Source organism: Rana temporaria, chromosome 4, assembly GCF_905171775.1.
Source record: "Rana temporaria chromosome 4, aRanTem1.1, whole genome shotgun sequence".
NCBI classification, from domain to species: Eukaryota; Metazoa; Chordata; class Amphibia; order Anura; family Ranidae; genus Rana; species Rana temporaria.
The window spans coordinates 62,204,685-62,220,089 of record NC_053492.1 but is presented as its reverse complement, the minus strand read 5'-3'; the positions used below and the strand labels follow the sequence as shown (position 1 = coordinate 62,220,089).

At 44.3% G+C, this 15,405-nt stretch overlaps 1 protein-coding gene across 2 annotated transcripts in view; it reads right to left on the bottom strand.

Moving 5' to 3' along the window:
• Window positions 1-1,064: 1,064 nt before the first annotated feature.
• The window catches only part of LOC120936258 (protein kinase C theta type-like), a 187,328-nt gene continuing 172,987 nt past the window's right edge, over window positions 1,065-15,405 (bottom strand). For both annotated transcript variants that reach the window (XM_040348477.1, XM_040348478.1), the window contains 8 exons: window positions 12,474-12,682; window positions 10,448-10,618; window positions 8,238-8,329; window positions 5,688-5,750; window positions 4,894-5,032; window positions 4,635-4,793; window positions 3,944-4,072; window positions 1,065-2,161 (listed from right to left, as the gene is read on the bottom strand). In XM_040348477.1, the coding sequence (XP_040204411.1) occupies window positions 1,973-2,161; window positions 3,944-4,072; window positions 4,635-4,793; window positions 4,894-5,032; window positions 5,688-5,750; window positions 8,238-8,329; window positions 10,448-10,522 (846 nt within the window). In that variant the 5' untranslated portion in view covers window positions 10,523-10,618; window positions 12,474-12,682 and the 3' untranslated portion in view covers window positions 1,065-1,972. The remainder of the gene's footprint in view (window positions 2,162-3,943; window positions 4,073-4,634; window positions 4,794-4,893; window positions 5,033-5,687; window positions 5,751-8,237; window positions 8,330-10,447; window positions 10,619-12,473; window positions 12,683-15,405) is intronic.

Here is a 15,405-nt window from a genome sequence, read left to right as displayed (position 1 = left end):
ATTCCCCCCCCCCCCGCATTCTATCATATCTATGCCTCTAATTCTGCCACTCCCCCCCCCCTCATTCTATCATACCTATGCCTCCAATTCCCCCCCCCCCCCCCGCATTCTATCATACCTATGCCTCTAATTCTGCCCCCCCCCCACATTCTATCATATCTATGCCTCCAATTCCCCCCCCCCCCCACATTCTATCATACCTATGCCTCCAATTCTGCCCCCATTCTATCATACCTATGCCTCTAATTCTGCCACCCCCCGCATTCTATCATACCTATGCCTCCAATTCTGCCCCCATTCTATCATATCTATGCCTCTAATTCTGCCACCCCCCCCCCCTCATTCTATCATACCTATGCCTCCAACTCTGCCCCCATTCTATCATACCTATGCCTCTAATTTTGCCACCCCCCACATTCTATCATATCTATGCCTCCAATTCCTCCCCCCCCCCCCCCCCGGCATTCTATCATACCTATGCCTCCAATTCTGCCCCCATTCTATCATACCTATGCCTCTAATTTTGCCACCCCCCCCCACATTCTATCATATCTATGCCTCCAATTCCCCCCCCCCCCCGCATTCTATCATACCTATGCCTCCAATTCTGCCCCCATTCTATCATACCTATGCCTCTAATTCTGCCACCCCCCACATTCTATCATATCTATGCCTTCAATTCTCCCCCCCCCCCCCCTGCATTCTATCATACCTATGCCTCCAATTCTGCCCCCATTCTATCATACCTATGCCTCCAATTCCGCCCCCCCACCCCATTCTATCATATATATGCCTCCAATTCTGCCCCCCCTCCTCCCCCATTCTATCAAACCTATGCCCCCAATTCCGCCCCCCACCCCGTTCTAGCATACATATGCCTCCAATTCCGCCCCCCTCATTCTATCATATCTATGCCTCCAATTCCACCCCCCCACCCCATTCTATCATATATATGCCTCCAATTCTGCCCCCCCCCCCGCATTCTTTTATACCTATGCCTCCAATTCCGCCCCCCCCCCACCCCATTCTATCATATATATGCCTCCAATTCTGCCACGCCTCCCCCCCATTCTATCGTAGAATCCCAATATCACCGAGCCCCACATCAGAATCCCCCACATCAGAGCCCCCAAATCAGTGACTCATCAGAGACCCCACATCAGAATCCCTCACTTCAGAGTCCCACACATCACAGACCTCTACATGACAGACCCCATATCAATGACCATTTAATCAGAGCCCCCACATTTGTGACTCCTCATCATTGACCCCACATCAGAGTCCTACACACAGAGCCTCACACATCAGAGTCCTACACATCAGAGCCTCACACATCAGAGTACCCACATCAGTGACTCCTCATCAGACCCCTGCATTAGTGATGTCAACATCAGATCCCCCCAGATCTGTGCTGAAGATCTCAATGCAGATGGTATGAATGAGTCCTCGTTCTTTTATGGCGATACATCATCCTTTCCATTTTGTGCTTGTGAAGTCAAAGTCCTTAAACAATTCCTGCTGCTTTTGTGGTATCTTCATCAATTTCCTTCTGGGTTGTAGAATCCCAATATCACTGAGCCCCACATCAGATACCCCCACATCAGAGCCCCCAAATCAGTGACTCATCAGAGACCTCACATCAGAGTCCCTCACTTCAGAGTCCCACACATCACAGACCTCTACATGACAGACCCCATATCAATGACCATTTAATCAGAGCCCCCACATTTCTGACTCCTCATCATTGACCTCACATCAGAGTCTCACACATCACAGACCCTCTCATCAGAGCCCCCACATTTGTGACTCCTCATCATTGACCCCACATCAGAGTCCTACACATCAGAGCCTCACACATCAGAATCCAAACATGAGTGACTCCTCATCAGAGACCCCCACATCAGTGACTCCTCATCAGACCCCCGCATTACTGATCTCAACATCAGAGCCCCCCAGATCTGTGCTGAAGATCTCAATGCAGATGGTATGAATGAGTCCTCGTTCTTTCATGGCGGTACAGCATCCTTCTCCATTTTTTGCTTGTGAAGTCAAAGTCCTTAAACAATAACTGCTGCCTTCGTGGTATCTTCATTAATTTCGTTCTGGGTTGTAGAATCAGGTTATCCACTCCAATTTGCTTGTTCATGTCTATTTCTGGCCACTGCAATGAGAAAATACATAAATCAGACCTATCATTCAACACAGGACATACCAACCAGGAGATGCATTGTCATATGTAATGCCACATACACACGACCGTGAAAAAAATAAAATAAAATAATGTCATTAAAAATTATCGTGTGTAGGCTCCAGAGCATTTTTCGCGACATTAAAAATGGCCATTAAAAATTTAGAACATGCTCTAAATTTTCGCATTGTTTTTCACGTTGTCAATTTTAATGTCGTAAAAAATGGTCGTATGTATACCGACGTGAAAAAAAATTAGCATGCTCAGAAGCAAGTTATAAGACGGGAGCGCTCGTTCTGGTAAAACTAGCGTTCGTAATGGAGATAGCACATTCATCGCGCTGTAACAGACTGAAAAGCACGAAGACTGAAAAGCGCGAGTCGTCTCTCACCAAACTATTACTAACACGAAATCAGCAAAAGCAGCCCCAAGGGTGGCGCCATCAGAATGGTACTTCCCCTTTATAGTGCCGTCGTACGTGTTGTACGTCACCATGCTTTGCTCAAGCATTTTTTTTCCGCAATCGTGTGTAGGCAAGGCAGGCTTAACAATAATCGGGTTGAAATTTTTTTATTTTTCTCTGGACCATGAAAAACGGTCGTGTGTACGCGGCAAAAATACACTATCTAATGTTACCATTATAACTGATATTTTGGTTATTCTATAAACTTACAATGACATTTACAAAAAATAAATAGTAATGGGACGCAAGTGTTATACATTTTTGTTTTTACCCACTTGAATCTTTGGTGCTTTTTTAAAATAGTACTGAAACATTGGCTATTTGTCCCAGGACTGTTTTAAAATGGCATTAATGCCCTGTACACATGATTGGACTTTCCTTTGGAAAAACCTTGGATGGTTTTTCTGACGGAATTCCGCTCAAGCTTGGCTTGCATACACACGGTCACACAATAGTTCTCTGAACTTTCGACCGTCAAGAACGCGGTGATATACAACACTACGACGAGCCGAGGAAATTAAGTTCAATGCTTCTGAGCATGCATCAAATCGTTTTTTTTTTTGCACGTCGGAATTGCTACAGACGATCGGATTTTCCCTTAGGAAAGAACCAGCTCTCAATCTTTTGCTGGTGGTTCACATCGGACTTTTGCTGTCGGAAAATATGATCGTGTGTACGGGCATTAGACTCTTTAGTTCCTTTGGATTTCGGCCAGCTATAGTGGTCCGGGCGTGAACTAATTAGCCTTTGAGCTTCCGTTCATGCTACATTCTGGTTCATAAAATGTAATCCTAATGCTTCCATAGTGAATTTAAAAATGCTAAAACATTTAAAGTGATAGTAAAGTCTTCTTTTTGATCTATACTTACAGGTAAGCCTATAAGGCCTACCCTGTAAATACAGTAAAAATCTTAGGAGAAATAAACTTTAGTAGCAGCCAGTGACATCATTGGCATATGCACACTGCACTCTGAATATATAGTGATGTCCATTCAGAGCTCTGTGCCGCGGCTGCGACGCCCCTGCACATGCGCAGGAGTGACGTCACCACAGCTTGACCATTCAAATGGCTGAAGCCTGCAAACCTGGTGAGAAGACCAGATAAAGATGGAAGCCCTGGCAGCGGTGACAGTATGCCACTGGAGGGCTTTGTTTTAAGGTAAGTCTGTCATAATGTGCTAGTATGTGGTGCATGCTAGCACACTATGACATAATCCTGCAGGGTCCTGATTTTTATTATTTTTTGTAGTTTACTACCACTTTAAGGTGTGGAACCAAAATGTCTTACTTACTTTTCGCATCTGCAATGGTGGGGTGGCCAATCCTGCCTCCATTTCATCCCAGTTGATCGGGCCGAAGAATCGGTGTCCTCGCAATCTTTCGACTGTCCTCCTGCGCCATTTTGGACAATTTAAAAGAAGCTGTAACAGAAAAGACATGAGACTTAGTATACAGTAGATTGTTCATCACAGAAACAGCCAGTTTAGTGTCAGCTGTTTCTAACAAAAGAAAAACTTTACAGAATGTCATATTTTAATGTTATTTCAAAATAGTATGTCTGCTGGAAGGATCTAAGCTATGGGTACAGCTGTTGGAATAGTATGTCTTGGCAGGGGGAAATTCCTCCATCCACCTTGCCTGGCTGAACAAAATGAAGATAACATTGTATGGCCAGTTTTACTCTGCCCCCCCCCCCCCTTATCACTACATAACATAGTAATGACATAAGGCTAGAGAACAAAACCACATAGTACAGTGGGGGACCGGGTACCCGACATACAGGACCTGGTAACGTGCTAGAGAACTTTCTGCAAGCTTCGATTTTCAATGCAGAAGAGTTCAGTGAAGGGGGCAGTGGGACAGATGGCTTGCTTGAAAGGGGGCTCTTATCTGCATTTTACATAAACAGGGTCACTATAAACAACAGTATACTGAGGACCTATAGTTATTGGATAATTCTAATCCTAGAGTATCTATACTTACTTGATCAATGACATCTCGAAGGTCAGGGTCAATGTTCCTTCGATGGATCTGGTTCCTGTATCTGACTGATTGTGGATCTGCTCCTGTGGCCATTTCAAACAGGATGACACCAAGTGAATAATAGTCGACCATAGCATCGTAGGGTCTTCTTTGGCCAACCTGATAAAACAGAGAGTAAAGTTAACTATAAAATAAGCCATACACAGAGCAGTAATACAAAATAGAGTGGTAGAAGGACAACAGAAGAGTTTCAACTTACCTCTGGGGCCATATAGACTGGAGTGCCAACACCACTGTACATCTTTTGGGATCCAAACACGTTGCATTTTGAAAGGCCAAAGTCTGCGAGTTTCACATGGCCGGAGTCGTCAAGTAGTATGTTGTCGGGTTTCAAGTCTCTGTAAAAGAAAAAGAGAGCATTATATTTACACATCAAATATTTAAAACGGAAGTTCACCCAATACTAATAGGTCAGTATTAGATGGGTGCCAATGGGTTAGATCACCTACTAACTTTCTGCACCACTTTATGAATCTCTTGAGCTCAGTTCCCAGCTTATTGCAGTTGAATAAACCATGCCAAGTCCCAGTCTGTCATTCTGCAATACTTTAACATCTTTATTGAAAACAAGGGAGCAGAAAAACTCCATAAGCTGTCTTCCTCTGTCACATTTTGCCCTTCTAGTGGGGCATGTTTAAGTCCCACTAGGGGGTGATATGTATTAGAATGAGACAACCTGAGGGGTGTTTCTATCCACAAGTAATGATATAGTTGTATACACATTGCGGATTGACAGAGTGCTCCTGAATATTGTTTCTTTGGTTTTTGGTTTTTGGGGGCTTATGGAGCCCACAGCAATCTTTACATCTGTGGCCAGTTTTGTGGGGCTACTGAATGGGGTTTTTGAGCCGAGTTAGAAGGGGACATGTTTAATTACTGCATTTATACTGAGAGAGATTCTTATCTTGATGTTATATTTAATTAAAATGTATGCAGTATGGGGAAGTGAGGCTTCCTCAGATATTGAAGTAAAATCACGATGGAAACACTTACCTATGAACGATGCCATTGCTGTGCAGATATTGTAGAGCACAGAGAAGTTCAGCAGCAATAAATCTGTAGAAAAAGAGAAAAGGTCTGTTAATATCACACATTTCACAGAATAAGTAAATACATAAAATAAATAATTAATAGATGATTTCTTCCAAGCAGTGCAAGTCATAGGATGGAATGTATTTCTCTGACAATGATAGGCACTGTTCGATTCTTGGGGTAATACATTCATTGTTTGGTCCTTAACCAACCCATAGAGATTTCACCTGAATTTACCAAAAAGTCTGTGGTAAATGACACCCTCTGCCCAAGAGCTCTTGGATTGGAACATTGATTGTAGAGAACAAAAGATACCACCTAACACTTAAAGGTGGTTATAAAGGCTGAAGGTTTTATTTACCTTCGTGCATTGCATGCATGAAGGTAAAAAACCTTCAGTATGCAGCTTCCCCCCCCTGCAGTCTCCCCTAAATAAATACTTGTGCCGATCTTGATCTAGCAATGTGCATGAGAGCTGCTGCTGTCCCAGCTTCCTCCATCCTCATTGGCTGAGATCCAGCAGCGGGAGCCATTGGTTCCCGCTGCTGTCAATAACAGCCAGTAAAGAGGGAACGGTGGGTGGGGCTGAGCCCTGTTCTGTGTGTCTTATGGACACACAGAGTGGGACTCAGGAGGGAGCATGCATGAGTGCCCCCATAGTAAGCTGCTCTTTGCTATGGGGACACTCGACCAGGGGGAGGAGCTCCTTTGGGGGACCCGAGAAGAGGAGGATAAGGGCTGCTCTGTGTAATACCATTGCATATAGCAGGTAAGTATAATGGGGTAGATTCACAACAGAGTTATGACGGCGTATCTCCGGATACGCCGTCGTAACTCTGAGTTGCGGGGTCGTATCTATGCGACTGATTCATAGAATAAGTTACGCATAGATTTCCCTAAGATCCAACCAGCGTAAGTCTCTTACGCCGTCGTATCTTAGGCTGCATATTTACGCTGGCCGCTAGGTGGCGCTTCCGTATATTTCCGTGAGGAATATGCAAATTAGGTAGTTACGCCGATTCACAAACGTACGTCCGGCCGGCGCATTGTTTTACGTCGTTTCCATAAGGCTTTTTTTGGCGTATAGTTACCCCTGCTATATGAGGCGTATCCTATGTTAAGTATGGACATCGTTCCCGCCTCAAATTTTGAAAATTTTACTTTGTTTGCGTAAGTTGTTCGCGAATAGGGCTGGACGTAATTTACGTTCATGTCGAAAGCAATGACTATTTGCGGCGGAATTTCGAGCATGCGCACTGGGATTTTTTCACGAACGGCGCATGCGCGGTTCGTAAAATACGTCAAATACGTGGGGTCACAGTAAATTTTGATAAAACACGCCCACACCATCCACATTTGAATTACGCGGGCTTACGCCGGACCACATACGTTACGCCACCGTAAAATAGGGCAGAAGTTCTTTCTGAATACGGAACTTGCGCCCTAAATTACGGCGGCGTAACGTATCTGAGATACGTTACGCCGCGCGGATAGATACTCCAATGTATCTGAATCTACCCCAATATATATATATATATATATATATATATATATATACACACAGTTAAACTGTGGTTTGAGAGGGTTTTGCAAGACAAGCAACATTTTTTAATACATTTTGACTTGATATACAAGCGATGTCTTGATATAAGAGCAGCGTCATGTCACAACTGAGTGTAAAAGAGAAGAGAGGCGCCTCTAAGTGTAGTAATATGGTTACGTGTAGTAATATGGTTACATTTAATGAAGGTACAACATTTAGCAACATATTGCTACACATAGAGGCGCCTCTCTTCTCTTTTATACTCTGTAGCTCCTGCTGGATTTTGCTTCTAATCCCCTTGTGGAGGCTTCCATTTGTGGATGGACATTTTATGGTTACACAACCAATCACATTGCTATAATCTTTTTATATGAGCTATAAACTGAAGGACCTATGAATAAATGATTGTGGAACGAATCATTTAAGTTTCCATTATTTCCTATAGGAAAATTTGCTTTGATATACAAGTGCTTTGGATTACAAGCATGTTTCTGGAACAAATTATGCTCGCAATCCAAGGTTTTACTGTATATATCTCTCGATATATATCTATATATATATATATTTTTTTTTTCGAGCCTTTAGTATTACTTTAATATAAACTTAGCGATTTAACCGTTTTCTAAAAGGTACCACATTAGGCTAGTTGTATACAAGAGATTTTCAGCAAATGATTTGTGCTACTAAACAGGCTAGTGGCCAATCACTAGGAGTAGCAATTGATCATTAATTAGGGTGGACAAATAGCTCCCTATGGAATAAGCTATACACAAGCATCATGCAGTAGTAACTTGTAGGGGGTTAGTCACATCACGTGCTCATGTAAGGTTGACCCTCTACGACATTAAATTTCATGATACTTTGCTCCTGATGGCTGAGAAAAATATTATTACTGTATTTACATAAGTCCTTCATCATGACTGCTAACCCCCACCTTTTCACTTAGACCATATTTTTGTGATACTTACCTTATTGCAGCAGTTGATAATGGAGCAGAAGTCTTGATCAGGTTGGATAGTTCTCCTCCTCTCATGTACTCCATAACGAAAAAAAGATCTTCCTGTAAAAGACAAAGAAATATATAGGTTCAAAAACATAAAGTTAATAGGATACGTATAAAGCACCAAACCAACAATGTAAAGTGGATGTGAAGTTTGTGTTTTGTTGGAAATGCAGGAATATGGGGATTTCTGGAGCTGACAGACAGTTTGGAAGTTTAAGGCATATCCAAACCAAAGAATAAAAATGTGATATAATGCAGCTTACCAGTGCTCAAATGTAATGGCTGCATAAATAGTTTTTTCTGTATTTTTTATGTTCTTATTGTGCCACTGATACAATTCCTGTACTAGTATGACTACACTCACTATACTGTATCTGTGGAGGTGCTGCATTGTCACCCTAGGACAATAATAGCTGGATTCAGGTAGGGCGGCTCACTTTTGAGGCGGCGTAGCGTATCGCATATACGCTACGCCGCCGTAAGTCAGTGAGGCAAGTGCTGTATTCACAAAGCACTTGCCTCCTAAGTTACGGCGGCGCAGCATCAATGGGCCGGCGTAAGCGCGCCTAATTCAAATGAGGATGCGGGGGCGTGTTTTATGTAAATTTCTCGTGACCCGACGTGATTGACGTTTTTTTACGAACGGCGCATGCGTCGTCCGTGGACATATCTCAGTGTGCATTGCTCCAAAGTACACCACAAGGACGTATTGGTTTCGACGTGAACGTAAATGACGTCCAGCCCCATTCACGGACGACTTACGCAAACAACGTCAATTTTTCAAATTTCGACGCGGGAACGACGGCCATACTTAACATTGACTAGGCCAGCTTTGTTCGACTAACTTTACGCCAGGAATTGCCTTACGTAAACGGCTTATCTTTACTGCGACGGGCAAGCGTACGTTCGTGAATCGGCGTATCTCGCTGATTTACGCATTCTAGGCGTAAATCAGCGTTCACGCCCCTAGCGGCCGGCGGAACTAGACAGCTAAGATACGACGGCGCAGGCCGTCGTATCTTAGCTAGGTTTAAGTGTATCTCAGTTTGACAATACACTTAAACATACGACGGCTTAGATTCCGAGTTACGAAGGCGTATCTACTGATACGCCGGCGTAACTCTTTGTGATTCTGGCTATAAGTATGTTAGAACTACAGAACATCTGTGCCCATCCTCATCTCTATAGCCTCGTGCACCTGCTGGGTTTTCTCGGCAAGAACCAGCAAGAAAACTCGAGTAAACCGAGCGTGTGTCCAAGGCTTTCAGGTTTCTCGTCGGGAAATCTGGCCTGAATCTCGACGAGAAAAAAAGAGAACCTGCTCTCTATTTTCTCATCAAGATTCTTGTCGGCCTGTTTCCCGACGAGAAACCCGAGAGTGTGTATACTTACCTGTCGCCGTGGAAACCTGCGCATGCTCAAAATGACTTTGACGCATGCGCGGTAGCTTCCACGGCATAGGTAGGGTGAAGCAAGATGGCGGCAACGGCATCGAATGTGATGAGCGCATGCTCGTCATACGCGATGACGTCACCGCGTTCTTGCCTTTCAAGAGAACCGCGGTTATTTTGAAAGGTCTGTGTGTACACTCGGGCGGCAAGAGATTTTTGCCAAGAATCTCGTCAGGAAAAACAACGTTTTTTTCCTGACGAGATTCTTGCCCGTGTGTTCAAGGACTCAAACATACAGGGAGCTGTTTTGTAGTTCACGGAGGAAAACTGAATAAGGCTGATAAGACTAGTTATGATAATGCAAGACAGCACTGGATTTCTGGTAGAATGCCTTTCTGCATGCAGCGTCCATACAGACATAGCCTAATTTTTATGAGAACTGATTAAGAAAAGAAAATAGTTGCTGTCTCTCTGTATCGTGTTATCAGTTCTACCAGGCTGCCATTACAGTGACTCTGTCATGAGAGAAGTACAGGGGCTAATCCTGATCCAAGTCAGTGACAACAAAGCCAAAGTAAGGGCAAGACAGCCAGGGAGAGAACCAGAATTCTGAAAAGAAAAGTTCTACAATGGCAGCCGCCATAATTCTCCCATGTCCGAGCCTCTGTGAAACTGGATCATCCCTAATGTTCTTCTGGTTTGGGGAGTTCTGTGCTGGAACTGGAGGTCAAATGTATAATATGGATGTCATTTGATGAGTGATTGATAGGAATGCGATACTTACTTCTGATTGGAAGGTTCCATAGGCGTGTGTACAAAAAAGACTCTCTCCAACGTCTTCAAGTATTTGTCTCTCCATAAGAATACTTTGAGGATCTAGATTTAATAATTTTCTCTTCTTTATCACCTTGACTGCCAGTTTCTGGTCTGTGGCAGGATGGGATGCCAGGGCGACCTAAAATAAAAAAACACAAGACACAAATGATTAGAAATAATTCAGCACCAGGTTCTGAAAAGGTTACCTCTGGGTCCCCAGCAGCAACCCCCAGCCTGGCTACAATTGTTAGTCTCAAGCAGGTCATAGATGATGCGATTTTTGGTTGCATGAAAGAAAATTGTTTGATTTCCCCATCAACAGGAGAACACAGTGATTATTGCTAAGCAGCTATAGCCCCTGGCAATAATTGTATGTAAAAATCCATCAGGCTGGTTGTTCTTAAAGCAGAAACTTCACCCAAAAGGGGAAGTTCCATGCTTCCTTCTCTCCCCCCCCCCCTCCTTAAAATTTGGCACCTTATTTTTTTGGGTGGGGTACCGGATTTTGACAGGCATCCGCTTCCACACTTCCATTCAGATCGCTGTAGTGATCTGAGCGGAAGTTCACCCCGCCTCCTCCCCCACGGCCTTCTGGGACACATGACGGGTCCCAGAAGACTGTGGGACCATTCATAAATCACATTGCAGCTCAAGGAAGCAATGCTTCCTCCCCCCCCTTCTTAAAATTTGGCACCTTACTTTTTTTGGGGGGGGGGTGGGTACTTGATTTTGACAGGCATCCACTTCCACACTTCCAGTCATATCGATGTAGCAATCTGAGCGGAAGTTTACCCCCCTCCTCCCCCACGGCCTTCTGGGACACATGACGGGTCCCAGTAGACTGTGGGATCATTCACAAATCACATTGCAGCTCGCGCATTTACAGTTACAAGACTTCACTGTGGGTCTCCCTTAGTCAAGATGCCGATGCCTAGACCTGAAGTCGATTGAAGAACTGTGGGCCGGATTCAGAAAGACATACAACGGCGTATCTCCTGATACGCCGTCGTATCTCAGAGTTCGGCCGGTCGTATCTATGTGACTGATTCAGAGAATCGGTTACGCATAGATATCCCTAAGATCCGCCAGGTGTAAGTGTCTTAGGATCTTAGGCTGCAATTCCAGGCTGGCCGCTAGGTGGCGCTTCCGTATTTTTACGCGAGGAATATGCAAATGAGTATTTACGCCGATTCAGAAACGAACGACCGCCCGGCGCTTTTTTTTTTACGTTGTTTGCGTTCGGCTTTTTCCGGCGTATAGTTACCCCTGCTATATGAGGGGTAGCTAATGTTAAGTATTGCCGTCGTTCCCGTGCCGAGTTTTGAAATTTTACGTCGTTTGCGTAAGTCGTTCGCGAATACGGCTGGACGTAATTTACGTTCACGTCGAAAGCAATGACGTCCTTGCAGCGGAATTTCGCGTAAGCGCACTGGGATATTTTACGGATTGGCGCATGCGCCGTTCAAATAAAACGTAAAAAACGCGAGGTCAACACAAATTTTAATAAAACACGCCCCCTACATCCCCATTTGAATTACGCGGCCTTACGCCGCAACACATACGTTACGCCGCCGTAACTAAGGGCGCAAGTTCTTTCTGAATAAAGAACTCACGCCCAAAGTTAGAGCGGCGTAACGTATCTCAGATACGTTACGCCGGGCGGACAGATACGCCAATGTATCTGAATCCAGCCCAGTATTTGTAGCTGCTGACTTAAAACATTTTGGTGGGAGACTGGAGTTTCTCTTTAAGTTGATTGATGGATCAACTTGGGTACAATCAGCCTGCCCATAGATAATTCAAATCTCGGCCGGTTCAATAGGAACCGGCCAAGATTTGAGCCATCTATGGCTGGCTTTAGCTGTCTACAGAACATGAACTCAGCAGGCTTTTGGCATTTTAAGAGGTTTTAAAGGTGCTCAAATCTTTGTAAAACTATATTGACAGATAAACATTATATAAATTCTGCTTTTCATAAATTGTTGATTACTTACTCTTCCGAATGCTCCTTGACCAAGAATTTTGTGAAAGATGAAGTTGTCAAGGCTAAACTTGCTTCCCACATCGGTGCAAGGCACATCGATGACAACCTTGCGTGCTTCCTTACCAACTGCCTTGCTTTCTTCCTTACCAACTGCCTTGCTTGCTTCCTTGACCTTGCTTGCCACCTCGACGACTGCTTCTTGGAGTATTTCACTCGATGCTAGATAAAGAGAATCATGGCATGTCATTAGCTTACAGCAATAGAATACATACTTTACAAAACACTAAACATACTGGGCCAGATCCTCAAAGAAGTTACGCTGGCGTATCTATTGATACGCCGCGTAACTTCTAGTTTGCTCTGGCGTATCTTTGTTTTGTATCCACAAAACAAGATACACCTGAAGCTGTGTTAGCTCCGACTGGCGTACGTCTTAGTACGCCGTCGGATCTAAGGTGCATATTTACGCTGGCCGCTAGGTGGCGCTTCCATCGAATTCCGCGTTGAGTATGCAAATTAGCTAGATACGCAAATCCACAAACGTACATCCGGCCGGCGCATTTTTTTTACGTTGTTTCCGTAAGGCTTTTTTCGGCGTATAGTTACCCCTGCTATATGAGGCGTACTCAATGTTAAGTATGGCCGTCGCGGGTTAATTTCGAGCATGCGCACTGGGATACCCCCACGGACGGCGCACGCACTTCAATTACGTTGGGTCAAGACGTATTTACATAAAACACGCCCCCATCGCATCCATTTGAATTGCGCGCCCTTACGCCGCCAAAGTTACACTACGCCGCCATAACTTACGACGCAAATTCTTTCAGGATACAAAAAATATGCTGTAAGTTACGGCGGCGTAGTGTATCAGAGATACGCTATGCCGGACGGAAAGATGCGCCAGGGTACGTGGATCTGGCCCACTGAGTGTATAATGATGGAAAAGAGAGATTCCTGTTTACAACTCCCAAAAAAAGTTGAAGGTTCAAAATGAGTTCAAGGTTCAGTAGCAGCTGAAAACTTTTTTTTTTAATTCTGCCAGATTTGCTGCATAATGTAGAAGAAAAAGCGGGTGGCTTAAAAACAACCCAATTGCTTCTACATCATTGACAATTGAATTGTTCTAGCAGCAAAAGGGATAAAGGAATGTCATCAGATCAGAAAGTACTGCTAGGGTGGTCATGTGCCTGATCCAATAAAATAGGATAGACCTGTCTACCTAAGTTATAGCTGCATCTCACCCGAAACCTTATATTCAGCTGGGGAGGGCAGTTGTTTTTATGCTTGAGAACTTAGCAGTGAGAAAGTAACATTAATTTTCTAAATTCTAGGTAGGAGGTCCCTCTCTGCAGCTGCTGACAGGGGACAGGCTTCTCTATTCAAGCTATTGCTGTTTTCTAATGGAAAACACACTCTATGGGCCTCAATTATAATAGACAACTGGTCTTGCACTTCACTGGTGCATTAGTCTCAAGCCTCGTACACTCGCACGGTTTACTCGGCAGGAACCAGCAAGAAAACTGCTGGCAGAGCTTTCTTGCCGAGTAAACCGTGCGTGGATATGAGGCTTTTAGGTTTCTCGTCAAGAAAACTGCCCAAAATCTCGTCGAGAAAAATAGAGAACCTGCTTTCTATTTTCTCGTTGTGATCCTCGGCAGTGTTTTCCTGCCGAGAAACCTGAGAGTGTGTATACTTACCTGTCGCCGTGGAAACCCGCGCATGCTCAAAATGATTTTGACTCAGGCATAGGTAGGTTGCATCAAGATGGCGGCGACAGCATCGAATGTGACGAGCGCATGCTCGTCGTACGCAATGATGTCACCGCGTTCTTGCCATTCAAAAGAACGGCGGTTCTTTTGAATGGAGTGTCTGTACACTCGGGCGGCAAGAGATTCTTGCCAAGAATCTCGTCAGGAAAAACAATGTTTTTTTCCTGACGAGATTCTGACCCGTGTGTACAGGGCTTAACTCTAGTTTTCATCCCTGGGCAGTATATCTAAAACCTTGAAAATTGTGTTATATTCTATGCAATTGCTCTTATTCTTACCTTTATTATCTGGAGCGATCTTGTTATTCATCTGGGGACTTATTGGGGCATAGAGAAAGTCTACGACCGCATTGGCCCATCCTTTTACAGCACAAAATATTTCATTCTCTACTGGTCTTTCTTCATCAGCAGCTTGGTCAAATTCCTGTTTATAATTTCTGGGGCATTGTGGTGGTGTCTCCACCTTTAGCCCACTAGGTGCTGGCCTTTCTTCATCAGCAGCTTGGTGAAATACCCGCTTATCATTTTTGGGGCATCGTTGTGGTATTTTCACCTTTAATCCATTAGGTGATTTAGTGGACCTATCCATATCCTCCCTGAATTTTTTCTTTTCCAATTTCCCATTCCACTTGGGCAATATTGGGACTTGCATAGAGTGCTGGACAGCTTTGGCCCCACTCTGCTGAGCAATTGATATTGCCTTTTTAGCTGACCTTTCTCCATCAGCAGGTTGGTTGAATCCCTGCTCATCACCTTTCCTACAGCCTCTCCTCTTGTATGGATGTACGGGTTTGCATTTTTTCTCTTGCCATTTTCCTTTCCACGTGGGCAATGTTGGGGCTTGCATGGAGTTTTTGGCACTTTTGGCCTCGTTTTGTAGAGCATCAGATCTTGCTTCTTTAGCTGGCCTTTCTCCATCAGCAGGTTGGTTGAATCCCTGCTCATCACCTTTCCTACAGCCTCTCCTCTTGTATGGATGTACGGGTTTGCATTTTTTCTCTTGCCATTTTCCTTTCCACGTGGGCAATGTTGGGGCTTGCATGGAGTTTTTGGCACTTTTGGCCTCGTTTTGTAGAGCATCAGATCTTGCTTCTTTAGCTGGCCTTTCTCTAACAGCAGGTTGGTTGAATCCCTGTTCATCACCTTTCCTACAGCCTCTCCTTTTGTATGGATG